Below are 21,182 nucleotides of genomic sequence, written 5' to 3' on the forward strand. Positions count from 1 at the left end.
CTTCAGCACTTGACAGAACCATAAAAATCAAAACCAATTGAAGAAGCTGTGAGTACAATAAAGAGCCAAAGAAAAAAAAGTATTGTCCATTGTTTGCTCGCCGTTATTCCAGCCTATACTGCGGCCTCATCCCTCTCCATAGGTTTCTGTGGGAACCATTTGGAACAAAAGGTGTAGAAAAAATACAGGAAAGTGGGATAGTAGGATCCTGGGAATCACAGCAGCCTGTGGAAGAGAAAACCTTGCTGTGCAGGACAGGCGGTTGTCAGGCCTCACTGACATTTCACACCCTTCCTATAGGAAGGAAGCCTGAGGCCTGGACCTCGCCGCACAGCCCTGAGGTCACTTGTATATTTTTATATTGTCTCCTGTACACCCGGAAACACGTGCACAAAGCACAAAGAGCCATTCTGATGAGAAATAATCAGTTTCTGACACTCGTAGATGAGGGGCGTCCACGGGGCAGGGAATTGGGCGGTACCCTCTGATGGCATAATGTGCCAAAAATAACTGAACATTGTTTAATGGGAATGGCTCACTGGTTATTATAGCTCTAAAGACTAGAGTAAACAGTATCTATGTACAGTTTATTCCTATAAGAAACATGTATACACTGTACTTAGCAATAGACAAATACAGCTGAGCAATGTTTGTTGAATAGAACTTGTTTAAAGATTCTGGATTCTCATTGCCAGTCTATATATATTTTACCTTTGTTAATAATCGTTATCATTGTTAATATCATTTTATCTCTACCTTACTTTTTTCCTACTTCTTCTATGTCTTCTTTCTTTCATAATAATAATAAGCTTTGCCCCATCTAACTGACTGAGCTGCCTACGCGTCCCATCCCGGCTTATGTTTAAAGAACAAGATTCCTCAGAAAAATGGGACTTTGAATGGACGAAAGGCAGTGGTAGTACAAAATGTACAAAATGTATTTACCAATCAATCAATAATAAACATGAAATGCATATTGCTGATGATAAAAACATGTATATAAGGGGAAAACCAGCTGAAGATAGGGAGGGAGGGAGGGAGCAAATGAATGTCCAATGTCTTTCTTTCATATTTACAGAAATGGTTTAGGCTATACAAGGGGATTCCATTTTGTTTATTGATTAAATGTATCTTTTTTTTTTCAATGCTTTGTATATTAGGGGTTGTAAGATACATTGTAGTCACAAATAAGTATCAAAAGGGGAAAACAACACAGAATGTTGAGTATAAGATGTAGGGCAGACTTTCCCAACCTTTTTACCCCAGAGGAACCCCTACAATAATTTTCAGGTTTCGGGGAACCCTTACCAAAACCAATGCATTGGGGGGGGCCAAAAGTTAAAGAATGTACGCCCTGCATTGGTGGTCAGAATGCCACAACTAAAATGATGAATGGAGTCATGCTACTGGCATTGCCAAGTGGCAATGTTCTTGGAACAATAAAGGCACCATCAAATGATAGGTCAATCTTCCACAGCTCAAGGAACCCCTAGCAACCTCTGGAGGAACCTTAGGGTTCCACAAAAACCCTGGTTGAGAATGGCTGAAGTAGGGTTTCAGTACTGGGATTTTGGAGCAGGTTATATGCATTTTTTTGGTAAGAAGCTTTAGGGGATCTTTGGTGGTTCCAAGAACTTTTTGTTATTCTAAGTTGGAAAGGGGGTGACAGTGAAGAAAAATCCAAAGGGAAGAAGGGGTAGTAGGAATTGTTATGTGGTTAAGCTGTATGAGATAAGAGAGGGAATGAGGGATGGTTAGGAGTGAGTTAGGAAAAGAGGATGGTAAGAGGTAGTCTTCGCCAGAGGTGCATTGGTAGCATATCCATCTAGGGCAGGGTTTCTCGACCAGGGTTCCATGGAAGCCCAGGGTACCTCCAGGGGTTTCTAGGGGTTCCTTGAGCAATAAGCAATGTCTGCCTCTCATATACGTTCCCATTAACACCATTGATCTTTGGCTGAAGTAAGGGTTTCAGTACTGGGATTTGGAGCAGGTTAAATGCATTTTTTTGGTAAGAAGCTTTAGGGGATCTTTGGTGGTTCCAAGAACTTTTTGTTATTCTAAGTTGGAAAGGGGGTGACAGTGAAGAAAAATCCAAAGGGAAGAAGGGGTAGTAGGAATTGCTATGTGGTTAAGCTGTATGAGGTACGAGAGGGAATGAGGGATGGTTAGGAGTGAGTTAGGAAAAGAGGATGGTAAGAGGTAGTCTTCGCCAGAGGTGCATTGGTAGCATATCCATCTAGGACAGGGTTTCTCAACCAGGGTTCCTCCAGAGGTTGCTAGGGGTTCCTTGAGCAATAAGCAATTTCTGCCTCTCAGATAAGTTCCCATTAACACCATTGATCTTTTTAGCGATCTGTAAGAGGGGAATTTTTCCCAATCATCACAAGTGTAAGGAGCATTCTTTCCACTGCCCATCACACCAATTTTAGCAGGGGTTCCCTGAAGTTATTTCAAGGGTTTCTCTGCATTGCAAAGGATGAGAAAGATTGATTCAGGGTGTGTTTCCAAGTCTAGGTTGGATAAGAATTCCGTAGCAAAAAGTATATCTAAAGCCAAACTTTTCTTTTTTTCATTTAATCTTGAGTAGAGAACCTGATAATTTTCCCAGTGGAGAGATTGTCCTTCTCCCTGGAGATACAAAAGGAATCAAAAGGAAATCTCTCCAAAGTGAGGGGCAATCCCTACTTAGTCACCGGAATGTGCCAACAATTGGAAGATTTCCCCCATACTTGTGTTCTAGTCACAAATCAAAATGTTGGATTTTCCTCTAACTCTCACTAATAAGTGGCCACCAGGTCAAACAGGAAGGGTGAACCACTCAAGAAAACGTGCTCAACATGAGATTTGAGGTATAAACCTTGAAATTGTGAAAGTCTTGGGACAAGCCCCTGAACATTTCCAATTACTATGTCTTTTTTAGTTGCTTTTTTATTTACATTGCACAATACGTATGTCTGTGAAGGTTCTAATTTATCCAGGTCATGGTCAATCTAGTAGTAGTTAGTTATTAACATCCAACTTGACTTGATCTGTAATGTTGGGGACATTTCACAACTCCATTAGCTTCTTCCAATAAAGTTGCGTTGAACATAGTCCAGTAGCTGAAGTATTCCAGTTGACTAACGACTACGAGATAAAACATGTATCCTCACCGGAAACTTATATAAAACCAGTTGATGAATTGTGAGAATAGTCATTATTTTGTTTTTTTCAGGAACCAACTGCCCCGTTTAATAGGCGATCTGTGTCCTGTATGTGTTTACACTCTCAGACTCTCGCCTTTTCCGATTTTTCCTGCAAGATCGGCATCTTTGCCTTCCTACTATTATACCCAGGACTAATGTCGCTTGTGGCGTGTTGACGTCAAGTGACAAAATCTTTCACATCCCGCAGTCGCCCTCTGACCTAGGAAGAGATGCATCCTTTTGTGTCAAGCTATCTTAATTTATGACGTTTTGGGCACTAATGATGATCCTAGGTGTAAGGAAAAGTTCATCCAGCTTATGGAGAAAAAAAAAAAAAAAGGGTTTTATATTTGTTAAACTAGATGGCCTTTTTTTCATCCTATGCTACTATGTAACGATGTAACTTTGCAGATACATGTAATTATTTACAACAATGTATTGTTATACAACATAAACACAAAGGAAACAAAGTCTTAGCCAAGAGCTGGTACATGAAATAAATATTTAGAGAGCTTTGCAAGATGTTTATAACAAATGACATGATGCGAAGGAACAATATTTTCACCGACCAAAACAAAGAGAGAGATTCAGCTGTCAACTGCGAACTTGAGCGTTGGCTGGGGGTCATGCACATGGGCGTATCATTCTACCTAAAATCTTCTCAGTACATTGTATGCATGTAATGTTTGTACAATGGCCCCGTTCACATCGACACTAAAGCTGGAGATTGCAGAATCTGGTGCAGCTCAGCATAGAAACCGAACAGCTTCCAGGTTTTATTTCCAAAGCTTAATTGAACAAGCTGAAGTTAGAAGCTGATTGGCTACCATGCACGGCTGCAACAGATTCTGAGTGCTCCAGATTTAGGAAATCTAGCCCACTGCGTTTTCACGCTTTTTTTTTTTTTTTTGAGCATTTAAACGCATGACAGCATGAGGCAACCCATTCCAGGAACGCGCATTTCTGCATGCATTTCCCAAAGTGGAAAGGTGTGAATGGGGCCCAACGTTGCATGCTTACAGCGCAAATGCACCCTATTTGCTAGGGTGCAGGTAACTGCTGACATCTAGCATCCTTGTCCAACAGCAAACAGTTGGCACTTTTTAAATCCTGTATAATAATAATAATAATAATAATAATGCATGTAAGCACAAATGTTTATATGGATAAAGATTTAAATATAATCCATATGCAAGATTTTGGATGCAGTTTTTTTTTTAAGCTGATTAGAAGTTGCACGCAACTGTGTGCATGGACTGGCTATGACTTAGGCAGGCCATAGACGGTGCAAATTTCTTTCCTGCAACCACGGGTTGCAGGAAAGAAATTCACATGATTCCCCCATCAACACAGACAGTACTGACAGGGAAATCCCTCCTGCTGAGGCATTGGGGTTGATTTACTAAAGGCAAATAGACTGTGCACTTTTGAAAGTGCAGTTGCACTCTGCAAGGTTCAGTTGCTCCAGAGCTTAGTAAATAACGGAGAGCTCTGCTGACTTCCACCATCCAAGTCAGCAGAGCTCTCCATCATATACGGAGCTCTGAAGCAACTGAACCTTGCAGAGTGCAACTGCACTTTCAAAAGTGCACAGTCTATTTGCTTTTAGTAAGTCAACCCCAGTCGGGGAAAGCCGTCGATGCAAAATCGCGAGCGGGAACATGAGTTCCTGCTACACAAAGGGGGTTATTTACTAAAGGCAAATCCACTTTGCACCGAAAGTGCACTTGGAAGTAAAGTCACTGTAGATCCGAGGGGGACACGCAAGGAAAATAAAAAAACAGCATTTTAGCTTGTACATGATTGGATGATAAAATCAGCAGAACTTCCACTCTTTTCAGAACTACTCCTCAGATTTAGAGTGACTGCACTTCCAAGTGCACTCGCAGTGCAAAGTGGATTTGCCTTTCGTAAATAACCCCCAAAGTGTGAATGGGGCCTAAAGAGCTGCACCTACTTGCATTTTTTTAAAATCCTTTATTTTTAGTTTATTTTGGCTTTCATTTAGGGAAGCGGCTTTACTGCAATCTTCTTGCACAATACAGAATTGCCCATCATTGGATTTTGCTTAAATAAATCTGCAAAATCCCCAAAAAATGAGCCGTGAATAGACTGAAGAGTTCCTCTGGTATGAAACGCTTTAACATAGGAATTTCCATTGTTGTAAACCAAGTTTCAGGTTTCAGAACAAACTCAGATGAGCAGGAAGAGTGATTGTGCCATTGTTTAGCCGTAGTCACCCTTATCACCCGGCCAGGTCTTGCTGACCTCTCCATACACCTCGGCGACCAATGGAAATTGGCTATGGGGACCCTGTGATGGGCCGGCGTCTGGGGCCATTCATAAACAGACCACACAGGGACCTCTGTCAGTGTGCTGACCCTATCAACTGCCGTAGGAAAACAATGCCACCGAGATAGCCATCACCGGGGTTGGTGATAGGGGTTATCTGATCTGTTTGGAGACCCCCAGCATCCATTCATCCTTTCCTTATCCAAGATGGAGATAAAGGAGATGGCCAGACTCTGATCTCAGGGGATGGATCAATAAGGGGTCAGAAGATCATCCCATCCAATGACCAGGACCTAAACCCATTCACTAAAATCTAAAGCTAGACATACTGTATATTATACAACTTTCTTATTCAATTTCATTTAGATTTACCTTCAACCATGTAGTGTAGGGGCCTGACGGATTGCATACAAATTGAAAGTGTTTAGGTCTGATCTCAAAGTATATGGTTTTTGTAAATCTAAAGGAAAATTGTACCGGAAAAAGGTTTTAACAGCACTTAAAAAGTAATTTTCAACCTTTTTAGATCTGCAGTTTTCATTAAAATTCATGCGGAACTTCAGTCTGCCTACCCCAACCCCACCCCACCCATCTTGGGTGCCACCATTATGGTGCATGCACAGATATGCCCATGGGTGCTGCATTGGGAAAACTGACTTGTGCCACAAAGCTCTTTCAGGACCTAAACCCTGTAGCACATCTGATCACACGCAGAGGGTGGAGAGAACTTCTTGCCTAGGTGAGAAATAAAGTACCATGCTAAAAAAATAAATAAAAAATTGTCCATTTGTAAAAGAGGGAGGAGGCAGAACGGCACAACATCACCTTTAGGGTGAAGGTTCCCTATTAAGCCTGATGATCCTGCCATGAAGGTCCTTGTTCAGTCACTTCCTCTAACTGGGTGACAACCATCTGTCCTGGTTTCCTAACTGTGCTCTTGAGTTGTCACCCAGTCTCAGGGGCTTCCAGTGGAGACAAAAAGTGAACATGTCCTTGTGGACTTCACCACGGTTGACTGCGCCAAGGTGACAATGCTCTGTCCTGGTTTCCCAACTGTTCTCCTGAGTTGTCATCCTGTTTCAGGGACTTCCAGTGGAGGCTACAAGTGAATATGTCCTTGTGGTCTCCACCAGGGTTGACTGTGACAAGGTGACAATGGTCTATCCTGGTTTCCCAACTGTTCTCCTGAGTTGTCATCCGGTTTCAGGGGCTTCCAGTGGAGGCAACAAGTGAATATGTCCTTGTGGTCTCCACTAGGGCTGACTGCGTCAAGGTGACAATGCTCTGTCCTGGTTTCCCAACTGTTCTCCTGAGTTGTAACTCTGTCTCATGGGCTTCCAGTGGAGGCTACAAGTAAACATGTCCTTGTGGTCTCCACCAGGGTTGACTGTGACAGGGTGACCTCAAGGTGCATCACAAGGTGATGCAACTGACCCAGGAATGTTCGGCAAGGGACCTGGGTGTATAGAAGATAACCATTCATATTTGAAAAACTTTGCTTTTAATAAAAAAAAAATTATTACAAATATATACGAGGGCACCTTATTGGCTCATCCTGCTTTGCAGCACCCAACCGACTTCACAAGGATAACACTTGCCCAAAGTGATACAAAAGCCTTAGGAAGCACATCTGCCAAAATCATGCAAAGTTCGCTCCACCGTCATCAGCAGAAAATGATGGGGCTCCTTGGCCCCCGCTCTCTTAGCACCTACTCCTGGATAAGCCCCCAGGTTTTCCATCTGCACCCTAACAAGGCCTATATATTAGATACAGGAGCACCCCTCCCGCCACTCCGCAAGTCAGAGAACCCTGCCATATATCAAGGTGCAGCAATAAATTCCTCAATATCTGTGAAAGTCGAATATCACGACGCAAAGCCTTTGAAAAGCGGGTCAGACCTCGAGTATCATGGCGGCCGCACCTCATGAGGGAGACGGGGCAGAGATGGGGGGAAATGAAACACCTGAATAGTGGCGGCACAATAATTCCACCCAGCTGCTGCTGATGGGGGACAGTACTCTGGGAAGGGGGGGGAACCGTCTGATGCCGACAGCCATTACTCTGTTAACCCCCCGCCGTCCTGGGGCCGGGTTGATCGACTCAACACCACAGACTGCAGCTTCTCAACATCTCAAAGAGGACCTGTCTTTGCTCTGTGAATGGACGGTGAAGGGGGCTGATTTCCTGTGTTCACAATTCAGCAGGGCAGACGCTCAGCGTGGGACCCCAAAGCGAGTGAAGATCAATGGAGTAGCGGTGTAGTAGGGGTGTAATAGTGATGTGACAGCAGTGCAGTCGTTTTGTAATAGTTGCAGTGTAGTAGTGGGGTAATAGTAGTGTAGTAGTGTTGTAGTAGTAGTGGTGTAGTAGTGGTGTAGTAATGTTGTATTAACAGTGTAGTAGTGATGTAGGAGCAGTGTAATAGTGGAGTAGCAGTAAAGTAAAAGTAAAAATTTAAATACTGTATATACTCGAGTATAAGCAGAGGCCCTAATTTTACCACAAAAAACTGGGAAAACTTACTGACTCGAGTATAAGCCTAGGGTGAGAAATGCGCAGCTTCTGTACGTGGAAAAGAGGGTCAACAATGCCCATTTGCAGCCTCACTGTGCCCATTTGCAGCCTCACTGTGCCCATTTGCAGCCTCACTGTGCCCATTTGCAGCCATAGGTCCCCCGAACTTCAAACTCGGTAGTTAAGGGTTCCTAGATGCCCCCCTAGCTGCAGCCAAAATTTGGGGTCTCTAAAGGCTCCCGAAAAAGACATTGCTGCAGATGGACACAGTTGACCGACTTTGGGGCCCCGTACCTCGGGGCCACTTGGTGCTAGGAACCCCAAATTTGGTGTGCAAACCCAGTGGAACTAGCACTACAACATAGCCAAAGTTCCTAGCACTAAGTGACCCCGAGATACGGGGCCCCAAAGTCAGTTTGGAAAATGTCAAGCACTTATCTGCAGCAGAGAATGACATTTTCCGAACCGACTTTGGGGCCCCGTATCTCGGGGCCACTTGGCGCAAGGAACCCCGGCTTTGGGTATGTTGTAGTTCCACTGGGTTTGCACACCAAATTTGGGGTTCCTAGCACCAAGTGGCCCCCGATATACGGGGGCCCCAAAATTCGGTTCGGAAAATGTCATTCTCTGCTGCAGAAAAGTGCTTGACTGGAGTATAAGCCGAGGGGGGACACTTTCAGCACAATAATTAGGTGCCTCGGCTTCTATTCGGCTCGGCTTATACTCGAGTATATACGGTACATTCTCTACCTGCTCCCCTGGCTCATCTAGGAACCTAAGATTCCGTCTTGGACTTTGTACCCTCTCTATGGCTGCCTTGCTTGCTGCCCGGATCGTCTCTATGTGTTGTGTCAACTTAATGTTGAGACCTATTAAACAATACCTGCTACGATCTACAGAGTGATGCAGGCACTCCTGAGGAAGCTGCGTAAATAATCAGCGAAACATGTCGAGTGGAAGCATCACTTTTATTCAATGAGATATATGTATCTGTGGAAAAAAATGTTTTATAGAATGAATTTGAATGATTTATAATAAGTGATGATTTTTTTTTAAATATTATGTGTTTATTTGCACCTTTAAAGTCCCTATTTTTTTTGATTTGTCTGTATATATATATAGTTACATTGGCCCAAGCTGGAACAATATAGATATGTAATAATATCCATATCTGGAATTCAGCTTTAGGCCGATTGGCTTCTCGGAAATGTGAGTCATGTGTGGTGTCAATATAATTGTCGGGTTCAACGCTCTCCTCATATCTCGGAAAGGATAATCTGTACTATGAAGTGCGCAATGTGCCAGAGGTCCTTATCACCCCGTCCTGTACACACCCACCTCCTATAGAGAGATATAATAATAATATATACAGTATATGTGTGTGATGTGAGCGGCTCAGTATTATAGGTGGATTTATCCCCTGGGGGGGGGGGGGGCGGGGGGATCCTCATTTCTGTATATTTGTCTTCTACAACATGTGGGTGGCGTTTTTACTATTTTACTGTTTACTGAGTACAAACACCCTGTGACTGCACTCTGCCGCTCCTCTTATCTCACACTCTCTGCATAATGATTAACTGGAAATCCTCCAGCTTCTATATTGCTGGAAACGAGTGCAAATCCCACCAATCGGCTTCTTCTTATTTGCTCCCATTTGGTCTGCTGAAGTTAAATCTGCTGATATTTTGCCCTTTCCGGTACCCCTCCCCCCCTCCCCCCCCCCTCTCACTTTATCAAGATGCCAATTACATTTTTAATTAAAACCTAATCATTTTCATTAAATATCTTATTTTAGATATCACTGGGTCTCTGTGCTTCTCTATGCAATGCAGGCAGATTGTGGGTGTTGGGAGGGGCCGGCAGGGTGCTGTCCAGAAAACATCTCAGCACCCGCATCCAGTACTCCTCCTGTCCCCACTGTCATAATATATTTAATATTTTTTTTAAGGTTAATTATTATTTACTAATGTATTATTACATATTATTCATTTATTTTACTTATTTATGATGATTTTTACTTATTTGTGTATTTATTTTACATTTATTTATTCATATATTATTACTATTTTAAGTTTTTTTTTCATTTGATCAGAAAATCATGCAAAAACACATTTCCGTTCATTTCTATGGGAATAGAAACGCACCAAAAAGCGCTCAAATCTGGCCAATTTGAGGCACAAAAAATGCGCCAAAAACTCCAAAATCTGCCCGATTTGAGCGATGAAAAATTGCCCAAATCTGTCCATTTCCAGCGACAAAAAAACGCGACAAAAACGCTCAAATCTGCCCGATTCGAGTGACAAAAAAAGCGCCAAAAACGCCCAAAAATGCCCGATTCGAGCGACAAAAAAAAGCGCCAAAAACTCCCAAATCTACCCGATTCGAGTGACGAAAAAAGCGCCAAAAACGCCCAAATCTGCCTGATTCGAGCGTCAAAAAAACGCACCAAAAGTGCCCAAATCTGCCCGACGCGAGCGACAATAAAACGCGACAAAAACGCCCAAATCTGCCTGATTCAAACGACAAAAAAAAGCGTAAAAAACGGCCAAATCTGTCCAATTCGAGCGGCACAAAAAAAAAAAAAAAAGCTCCAGAACCTGTTTGAGCTTCAGGCGACTTTGGAGTGGAGATGTGAACCGTCTCCATAGAGAATCGTTGATTTTTTTTTTTTTCCTCCTCCGGCGTTTTTTGAGTCTCAAGCTTCAAGCAGATAATCGCCGAGATGTTTTCTGGAACCAGTGGAAGGCGTCATCCTACAACAAATGGGATCTACCTGCTTGTTCAGCAAGGAAGCTGATTGCACTGTCTGGCCTACCAAGAGCAAGTAAGTATACAAAGTATCTAAAAATACAATAGATTATACTATAAAAAATATGAGACAGCAAGCAAGCAAAACGTCACATGACAAATGACCCCCCCCCCCCCCCCCCCCAGGCGGTGAGGTGTCATGGCCGGCCTACGTTATCATTTCTCTTTATAATATGATGAATGGAGGTGGCAGCTCTGTGAATTCTTTATCATGCTCCTGTCTGGCGGGCGGAGTGACGATGGTTCCCGGGGCGGAGTGACGATGGTTCCCGGGGCGGAGTGACGATGGTTCCCGGGGCGGAGCAAGGCTGGTTCTGGGTCGGACTGGTTCAGCAAGCCATATCCCTTCCAGATTCACACATGGCCTGCCAACTCAGGGAGAGATGCTGGCAAACACTCGGCCGGTGATTGGCTACAATTCTGATCTCCACCGGTTGGAAGAACACGACTCTTATAGAGATCTCCAATATGGAAACATTGTATCCAAGAGGAACCACAGAACAACTCCAAGATCGTTCCATCCACGTCCCACTTTAAAGTTGGTTGTAAACCCTTCCCATATACCCAGTGCAGTGACTGGCATCAGGTGATACACAGAGATGAAAAAAAAAGTTAAAAATAAATAGTAATAATACATGGATAAATAAATGTAAAATAACAAAAATCATCAAATAACTAAAAATCATCATAAATAAGTGAAATAAATGAATAATATGTACTAATACATTAATAAATAATAATTAACCTCTAACCTTAAAAAATATTAAATACAATATTATTAATAATAATAATAATAATAACAACACCCAAACTCAAACAAAAAATACATTATTAATAATAATAATAATAATATTTTTTGTGTTAGGGTTAGGGTGTTTAGTTAGTTATTATTATTTTATTTTTTAAGGGGAAATGGTAAGTTAAGGGTTAATTATTTATTTATTATTACTTTGTATTACTTTATTGAATTTATTTATTTTTTTATTTATGATTTTTATTTATTTGTGTATTTATTTTACATTTATTTATTCATTTATTATTATTTGTATAATAATAATAAATAAAATTAAATAACAAAAAAAAAATAAAATAAAAATAAATAACCCTAACCCCAACTCCTAATCCTAACCCTAACCTAAACTGAACTCGAACACCTTACCCTAATGATAACGCCAAAGCCCAAAAATGCTGCAAATACAAACGTGCCAAAAACACCAGAAAAAATATGCGCAAAAACGTCGGAAAAGCGCTCAAAGACGCTACGCTCAGATGTGAATGCAGCCGTTGTGCTCTGGACTGTAGGGTGATGTGCTTTGTTCATATTTCATGTCTGAGGTTTACAACCACTTTACAGTTGGGCTCAGAACTGTACATGTCGGGAATGTGCGCACAATCACACGCTCCCCAGACATGCAGAGAAACGCGCTGTCCTTCGGGCTGCGTTCACACCTGCGCGTTCCCTAAACAAAAACACGCAAAAAAAAAAAAAAAATGTGCGCTTCTCAAACGTGCTGCAATTGCCGCTTTAAATGGTTAACGCCGTCCCGAGCGCAGGTAGCAGACGCGCATTTGTCAAAAATGCACACTGAAAAAAACGCCCCGACGCTCCGCAACTAAAAAAAGGGCGTTTTTTTTTTTTTTTTTCGTGCACGATTCAAGTGAATGGGCTGCCCTGGGCACCACGTGTGATAACATGTAAAAAAAATGTGCAAAAAAAAAAAAACTGGGGGGGGGGGGGGAACGGCGAAGGCAGATTAAACTTCAGCTTTAAATGTGAGTTCGCTGGCAACGTGCGCGCGTCTGTAGATTTTTCTTATAACTAACTTAAAAAAAAAAAAAGTCCTAAAAATAGAACTTTCAATTAAAATGTCACCGGCTCTTTAGAGGAAAAGGGAAGTCGTTTTTTTTTTTTTTTTCGTTTTTTTTTTTTTTGTTAAGCCGCCCGATACAAAACCTTCATTGATGGCCAGGAGGAGGCGAGCTCCCGTGTTCGGAGAGCTGGAGGAAGGAAGACTACAAAAAACAGCGCGCACGCACCCCCGAGGGGGGGGGGGACGGAGATGTTTAAAGGAGCTTAGTTGGCTAAATTTATTTTTTTTTACAGAGAAGGACTGTAACTGCCTGCAGATGCACCGTAAGAGGGTCCCGCTCTCCCCCCGCCCCGGGAAGGAAATGCGCCTTGAGACACCTGCAGCGGGTAAGGCAAATCGGCCACACGGCCAATTTATTTAAAGTGTTATTAAAAACCCACAACAGTAAAATCAGTCTGTACGTATATGCAGTAAAGCATGACTGTTATACTCACTGTGGAACCTAAGGGGTCAGAGGCGTAACTAGAATATGCAAGAAGCCGTGAAGGCCCCCCCCCGACCCTCAGACGAGGCCCTTCCCTCCCAGTCTGCTGGGCCCGCCCACAAGTGAGACCTTTGTGACCCTGATAGTTCCGCCACTGGTGTCGGTAGTTTTTTATTTTTGTTATTTTATGTTTGTAATATTTTTTACCTTTATTTTTTTTTTTTTTTTTTTTTTTTTTTTTTAGGATACCTGTTGGGGGGGCTTTGCTGAAATATCAGAGGGGTCTAAACAGAGACAGAGAAAGAAGATTAGGGACACAGCCTTCCATCTCCATCTCTGCAGCCTCAGCTGCACAGAATGAATGGACAGGAATAGCTCTGTACAGAGGCTTCCCTTTCGTTCACAAACCGAAGCCTAGTAAACACAGTTCACTAGGCTTCAGTTGTGAATGAACAAAGTTAGTGATCGGTGCTGATCCCGCCCCTCCTATCCAGGTGTACAGGGGAGCCGCACAGGCCCCCCTGCAGCATGGGGTCGGGTCGCAATTTTGACCCCCGTAGTTACGCCCTTAATCCTCCACATTGTGTAAAAAGGCTTTTTGAACCTGTCTTCTCTCATCCTCCCCTACTTCCACTGTCCCCAATCCATCTCTGGATAGAACGTAGTCTTGGGGGGCCCTCGCACATGCTCAGTTTGGTGTGTATTGCTAGAGAGTTTTTTTTTTTCTTCTAGAGAAAGTGCATGTGATCAGCAGACGGCCAATCAGCACTGTCCCCTTTAAGGGGTCCTGCAGCCTCATATGACAATAAAGGGGAGGGGTGAAAACTCCTCCTACAAGCTTTAACCAGACACTGATAGAAAAATCACAAGACTGCTATATACTGCTGATGAGAAAAGGTATTTAGCAGTTTATAGTTACTAAAATAATGTCATTTCCATGTTCTGTGTACTGTGGGAGATCAGATATAGTGAATGCAGGGTCCGGGGTTTGGTAACACTTTAATAATTGATTTATAATAGCCCTATTCTGTGTAAAAAAAAAAAAAAAAAGGATCGTTTTCTCAATGAACACACAACTGAGAGAAAGAGTTAAAGCCGTAAATATTGACTTATATTTAAATAAACAGAACTTACCACCAGGTACAGCATGGTGTACATGGAGAAGGAGGCGTGACCGGAGAAGAACGACTTCCTAAAAAAAGGAAAGTTAAACAAAAAATAAAACATGACAATCGAATAGACCTTCATCATATGTTTGATAAAACAACTGACTCACTCCTTATCAGCTCATAAATCAATCGACACACATGGACTTTGCAACGAGGAGGAGTCTGCCATGCATCAGTGAAACCCAATGAAAATGAAATGCCAAGGTAGGGACAGGGAGGGATGCCGGTAAGTACAGTGGTGCACAGTACCGAGATAGGTTCATCTAGCACCCAGGGCAAGGATTCAGGACTGTCGCCAATGTTAAGGCGTTTTTTGGCTATTTATAGCACTGATCGCTGTATAAATGTCACCGGTCCCCAAAAAACGTCAAAAATGTCCGATCTGTCCGCCGCACTGTCGCAGGCCCGCTAAAAAAAAACGCAGATCGCCGCCATTACTAGTAAAAAAATAATAAAAATGCCATAAATCTATCCCCTATTTTGTAGACGCTATAACTTTTGCGCAAACCAATCAATATATGCTTATTGCGATTTTTTTTTTTTTTACCAAAAATATGTAGAAGAATACATATCAGCCTAAACTGATGAATACATTTTTTTTATATATTTTTTGGGGTTATGTATTATAGCAAAAAGTAAAAAAAAAAATTATATTTTTCAAAATAGTCGCTCTTTGCTTATAGCGCAAAAAATAAAAACCGCAGAGGTGATCAAATACCACCAAAAGGGAAAAAAAGCACGTCAATTTTGTTTGGGTACAGCGTTGCAGGACCGCGCAATTGTCCGTTAAAGCGACGCAGTGCCGTATCGCAGAAAAAATGGCCTGGTCATTAAGGGGGCAAATCCTTCCGGGTCTGAAGTGGTTAAGATCGTGATTTCGATTCTTTAACGATTCTTTAACGATTATGCACGTTGCAGTTTATAATAGTGTCAAACGCATGAGGTCAGCCTTTGATAATAACATAATACATATATTTCTATAAATGATTGAACTGTTGTATGTATTTGCATGGTGTTACATGTATATATAATTATTATATTTTGCATCAACTTTATAGATTGTTTGTATTTTTATGGAAGCCTTTCAACCCTCTCCCTTTTTACCCCCTGAAGAAGACCCTTGCTTTACATGTCGACACGCGTTGGATTTTATCTGTCTAGTTGGCAGTTGGTTTGGGCCTCTTCCATCCTCTTTTATATGCTGTAACTCTATGTCTCAATGTCATTATGTGTTTTATGATATGATGTTAAATGAATAAAAATTTTATTTTTTACTATATACTTTTCTTCTGAGTGTTGATGGTCCTTTAAAGTCCCGTCTTTTGAGGAACTTTTCTTTTACATGTTGTACAAGGGATGTGGACCTGAACCTCGTTTTTCCCATCCAATTAGTCCTATCCACATATATGATTAATCGTGCACCTCTACGGGGACCGATACTGCATCCACTTAGGTAAGTATGATTCTTTAAAAAGAAAAAAAAAAACGGAACTTCCCTTTAACCCCCTTCCCACCGGGGTCATGTGACAGCTGTGATTGGCTTTCACAGTGGCCACATGATCGGAAAGCTCCAGATTGCTAGTATGCATCGGGAGCTTTCCGGTAACCGCGCTGCTACCGTGATGGGATCGTGGTCGGGAGCGCACGGTAAGTGGGTTTACACAAGGCTGCTTGGGCATGAAGGCTCACATACTATGAGGCCGCATATATGCGTTCGGCGGGCACCAAGAGGTTTTAACAGCCCTCAGATCTGAAATACTGAAAATAACCGGTGAGCTACTGAGGACGGAGAAGTTGGCTAGAAATTTAATGGTAAAGTTTATTTTGTTGCCCCTCTTCTTGACAACGTCTGTCCTCGTCTCTTGTCCCCAGTAGTGGACTGACTATACTGACAGCTCTCCTGCTACCTGTCCTTGGAACAGACATAGACTGGACATTACGATAACATGAAGGACAGTAGAGAGGTCACCATTGGGGCCCATCAAAATTCTGCTATTGGGACCTATGACGCCTGTGAGAGAGATAAGAGATAAGAGCATACTTGGCCGTCATCCATATGATACATAATTGCAAAACACTTTGTGTTGCAAGGATGAATTTCAGATGTGTTGCTCAGTATGAATCAGGCATCAAAGTGAAGCAAATAGGAAAAGAAAATGGGCAAGTCTTGTCTTATCCCACCCCATCTCCATGCCTGCTCACTCTATGTGCTCCATATGAAGAATTCGAAATGTCAGAAATCGGATAGCTACTGACTCACTCCTTATCAGTTCATAAATCAATCTACATGCATGGACTTTGCACTGGTGCGGGGGCGGCCGTGCATCGATGACAGTGGGAAAAACTACAAGATAGGGAAGGGGAGCTGTAGGAGAGGCTGATAAGTCCAGTGTTGTAATAAAAACCATAGGTGGAAATCTGATTTAAAGGTCCATTTTATCTGACGCGTTTCAGAGATTGCACATGCTCTCCTAGGATATTGTAAAAATTAAAGCCCAACTCCGGGCAAGTGGAGCTGTGCCTCGCAGTGCAGGGGTCAACGGCTCGTTTTTGTCTCGGGGATTGGAGAACAGAGTTATACTTACCTAATCCTCTGATCCTCCCTGCACAAGACCGGTTGCTCTTGCCCTCAACCCCTGCCCCCGCTGTCTAGCGGTCTTGTGCAGTGGCCTGTTCCTCATGTCATCACGCCCATAGACCTGCTCTGGACATAAGGACGTCAGGATAAGTCCACCGCTGGATCATGGGGGGCGCCGTTTGCAGGTGGAGCTGAGGATCGGGTAAGTATAAGCTTTCTCCAATCACCTAGACCAGAGGTCTCTAAACTGCTTCCCGTGGGCTGGGTGTGGCCCTTGCTTGCCTTTATCCGGCCCTTGGGGGACTATTACTTCCAGTGACACCAAAGATGTAACACTATTCCTCCCATGGATACCAAGTATGGTGCACTATTCCCCCCACTGACACCTAAGATGGGACACTATTCCTCCCATGGATACCAATGATGGGGGCACTTGTCCATCCATGGATACTAATGATGGGGCCACTATTCCTCTCACTGGTAGCAATGACAGGAGCACTATTCCTTCCATGGATACCAATGATGGGGCTTTATTCCTCCCATGGATACCAATTATGGTGCACTATTCCTCTCACTGACACCAAAGATGGAACACTATCCCTCCCACTGACAAAAATGTTGGGGCACTATTCCTCCCATAAATACCAATGATGGGTCACTATTCCTCTCTTAAATACCAGTAAAGGGGGAACTATTCCTTCCACTAACACCAAAGATAGAGCACTATTCCTTCCACTAACACCAATGATAGAGCACTATTCCTCCCACTGACACCAAAGATGGGGCACTATTCCTCCCACTGACACTAACAATGCAATTTTTTTAATCCCACTGACCATCAAGCCTATGGCATTGTTTACTCCTATCGATGCCAGGGCATTTTCTACCCCCATTGGCCACAGTCTGGCCCTCCCTTAAAGTCTGAAGGCAGTAAACTGACCATTTGTGTTGAAAGTTTGAAGACTTCTGCCCTAGACAAAAAAGAGCAGTTGACCCGTGCAGTGCAGACACAGCCGGACAGCATGGGGAAACTTTTTTCTGCCCAGAGTTGGGCTTTAAGGGTTTACGTTCAGCACTTTCTGTGTTTTCTCAATATGATAAATATAGAAAAGGTTAGAGTGCCGTGGAACCAGTATGAGTTCAGTAGGTTTAATTTTTATTTTATTATTTAATTCTAGCAGGGATTCCCCGAGACCTGACAATTATTTCAAGCGTTCCCCTGGAGTAAAAAAGTTGAGAATGGCTGGTGGAGTTTCCTCAAAGCCCCATCAACAGGTTCCACGTTACCCCACTCCCCTCCCATTCTTTATAAAACTAGTCCTTTAGTCCTTTTTCCACTTAAGTTTTCTTTATACAGTTGAATACTAAAAAATATTAATATTTTAGAGATCCTACCTTGCTTCCATGACTTTATTCGGTAGGCCTGTACATGTGTATTCTTGAATGTATCCCAAGGAACAGTTGATCTTTGTAAAATCCGGATTACAGACCGCCAGGAAGTGGGGTCTCAAGCGGCCAATGGACACCTTGGCAATGTCTGTGAAGGACTGACTGATGGCGCATCCAAAGATAAAACAGCCGACCTGCTTGTACAAGGCAGCCACGTATGGATTCTGGATGAAGGAATAGGACCTCTCCTTCAAGTAGTAGATGCGGAAGAACTCTCCGACTATGATCTGTAAAAACAATGAGCGGTGTGGGTTATGGGCGCAATGCAACCCAACAGACACAAACATGGTGAGCTTAAAGTGTACCTGTTGCATACACAAATTTAACCCGCCATTTTGTTTCCTTTCCAATGCCAGTATGTCAATTGGAACCTTAGGCTTAAAATCAATTGACTATATACTGGTGACAACACTGGCTCAACTGACTGGTATCTAGGGATTCTGAAGGCCCCTAGTATGGCTGGCTAGTCTACGTGAAGGCCCCAAGTATGGCTGGCTAGTCTATGTGAAGTCCCCCAGTATGGCTGGCTAGTCTATGTTAAAGCCTCCAGTATGGCTGACTAGTCTATTTGAAGGCCCCCAGTATGGATGTCTAAACTATGTGAAAGCCCCCAGTATGGCTGGCCTATGTGAAGGCCCCCAGTATGGCTGGCTAGTCTATGTGAAGGCCCCCAGTATGGCTGGCTAGTCTATGTGAAGGCCCCCCAGAATGGCTGGCTAGACTTTGTGAAAGCCCCAAGCACACTTTAAGAAAATATGTGAGAAGGAAACACTACAACATGTAACATGTACAGCATAAAAGCTTAGAATATAGATGGTGAAAAGGTTGGGAAGAACCATTTGCAAGGGACAAAAGTGGGGCCCTGCCAGGAAAAAAACAAGATCCAATAAATGTTGTGCAGTTGATGTAACATTGCTGAGAGAGGAGAATTCACATTGGTGTCCTGGTGCCTCTTTTACACGTTAACGTGTGTTCCATTGGGCAGCCTATTCAAATGAATGGACTGGTAACAAATCAAAACGTCAAAAAATGGACATGCACCATTTTTGGCAACACATCACACCAAAAATGCATATTAAAGCTTTACCGTACATTGTGGTGCATTGTAATGTATGTGCATTGGAGCTGGGTGGCTTTAGTCTATTAGGGTGCCAACGCACTAATGCACCGTGCTGAAAAGGTGTAAATGGCCCCATAGTGTTCTTTGTATTTGTGGGGGTTTTTTTCCATTTTTTAAAGGGTATTTGTTTTTTGTGCACTGTGCTTTATTTTTTATTTTTTATTTTATTTTTATTTTCGTTTTTTTTTAATTAATTTATTTTTTTTCATGTTTTGTTTTTTTCTTGCTTTAAAAAAAAAAATTGTCTAATTGGGGGATGTTGCTTCCCCATTGACCTTTCTGATAATTTGCCACATTTTTCCAAACACTACTGATTTTTCTTAGAAATTTTAAATAAATGAAAACTCAGTTTTTCTTATGCCTTGCTACAAAGTAATGATCTCCAGTATACTATGGATCCCATTTAATGCTACAGGCTGAAAATTTTAGGGACTTTTTTTTTTTTTTTTCACTTGATATGGGAATGTGAAACATTTTACTCAATGTTTACTTGCACCGGTGCCACAGTGTGTAAGCTACAGCCACAAAGATCTATAATTGTGGCTTGTAGAGTTATGAGAAAATGGCTCCATTCCAGAAGAAGGAAGGCAATTGGTCTGTCTTTATAAAATTATACATGCCCAAACCGAAAAAAAAAAACAATACAGACCTGTATACTAATTTTTCCTGGGGACAGAATCTGTGAGAACACCATACTCTGCGGTACCATGACCATCGCTGAGAGAAACAAAAACTGTTGTTTTTTGGGGGAAGTCAAGCCTGGAGGATGGTCATCCTCCTTTATTTGTTTATCTGTCAGTCCCCATCTTCCCTCTCTATCTGACACCGGCTCTGTTGGTGGTCCCAGGGATGGACCAGATGTAGCAACTTGTAAATTGGGGAATTAAGTCTCTGCCAATTAACCACTGAGGTGTGTTTCCATTTTGCAAGGAAAACATGGACCAAATAACAGCCGTACCTCTTGTGTTCAACAACAAGGAGCAACCTGACCTCTCACACATGGCATTAGTGATGGGGGGCGTAATTGGGAACAATTTTAAGTACAATATCGTATCTTATTTCCCATCACTACTGGACCAGGGCAAGAAGTTAGCTATTTAAAGTATTTCTGTATTAATGTTCATTGAAGTTCAAATGGCTGATTTTTACACATGACTAAATGAGCTTCGGGGGAATTTAAAAAACTCATGAATTTTACTCACTCTGAGTGTGCATTTGAAATTCATAAAGCATAAAATATGACTTAATTATTTAATTAATACAGTCATACTTAGACATCTGTGTCCTAATATTATCTTATATGAGATATTATTATTATTATTATTTTTATAACTTATTTTCTATATACAAAACGTTTTTTTTACAGCTTCCTATTTATTTTTTGTATTTATTTTCATTTTATTCTTATTATTACTACAGTATTATTATTATTATTATTATTAATAATAATAAAATGTTATCATTGTTATGTCTATTATTATTATTTTTTTCATATTTATTATTATTTTTACAATGCATTTTTTATAAACAAAACTTTTTTCTTTAGTTTTCTAAAAATTAGAGAAGGGTTAGGACCTCCATGGAGAGCCCCACCATCAAAAAGAGGTCATTAACTGTCCTCACCCTACTTCTTAGATTAAGAAAAAGGGGATGCATATATAAAAGAGGGGGTTTAGGCTGGACCAACCTGTAAAGTGGATATGATTGGCGGTCCCTACATATTTAAAGGCAAGGCCTGGGTGGGACCACCCTGTAAAGTGGGTCATGCCCA

At 42.1% G+C, this 21,182-nt stretch overlaps 1 protein-coding gene across 2 annotated transcripts in view; it reads right to left on the reverse strand.

Annotated features, from left to right (window-relative positions):
• Positions 1-21,182, reverse strand: part of PLPP3 (phospholipid phosphatase 3) — an 88,220-nt gene that overhangs the window by 18,738 nt on the left and 48,300 nt on the right. For both annotated transcript variants that reach the window (XM_073593893.1, XM_073593892.1), the window contains exons 3-4: positions 18,238-18,518; positions 14,230-14,287 (exon numbers count right to left, since the gene is read on the reverse strand). In XM_073593893.1, the coding sequence (XP_073449994.1) occupies positions 14,230-14,287; positions 18,238-18,518 (339 nt within the window). The remainder of the gene's footprint in view (positions 1-14,229; positions 14,288-18,237; positions 18,519-21,182) is intronic.

This window comes from Aquarana catesbeiana, linkage group LG07, assembly GCF_042186555.1.
Source record: "Aquarana catesbeiana isolate 2022-GZ linkage group LG07, ASM4218655v1, whole genome shotgun sequence".
NCBI classification, from domain to species: domain Eukaryota; kingdom Metazoa; phylum Chordata; class Amphibia; order Anura; family Ranidae; genus Aquarana; species Aquarana catesbeiana.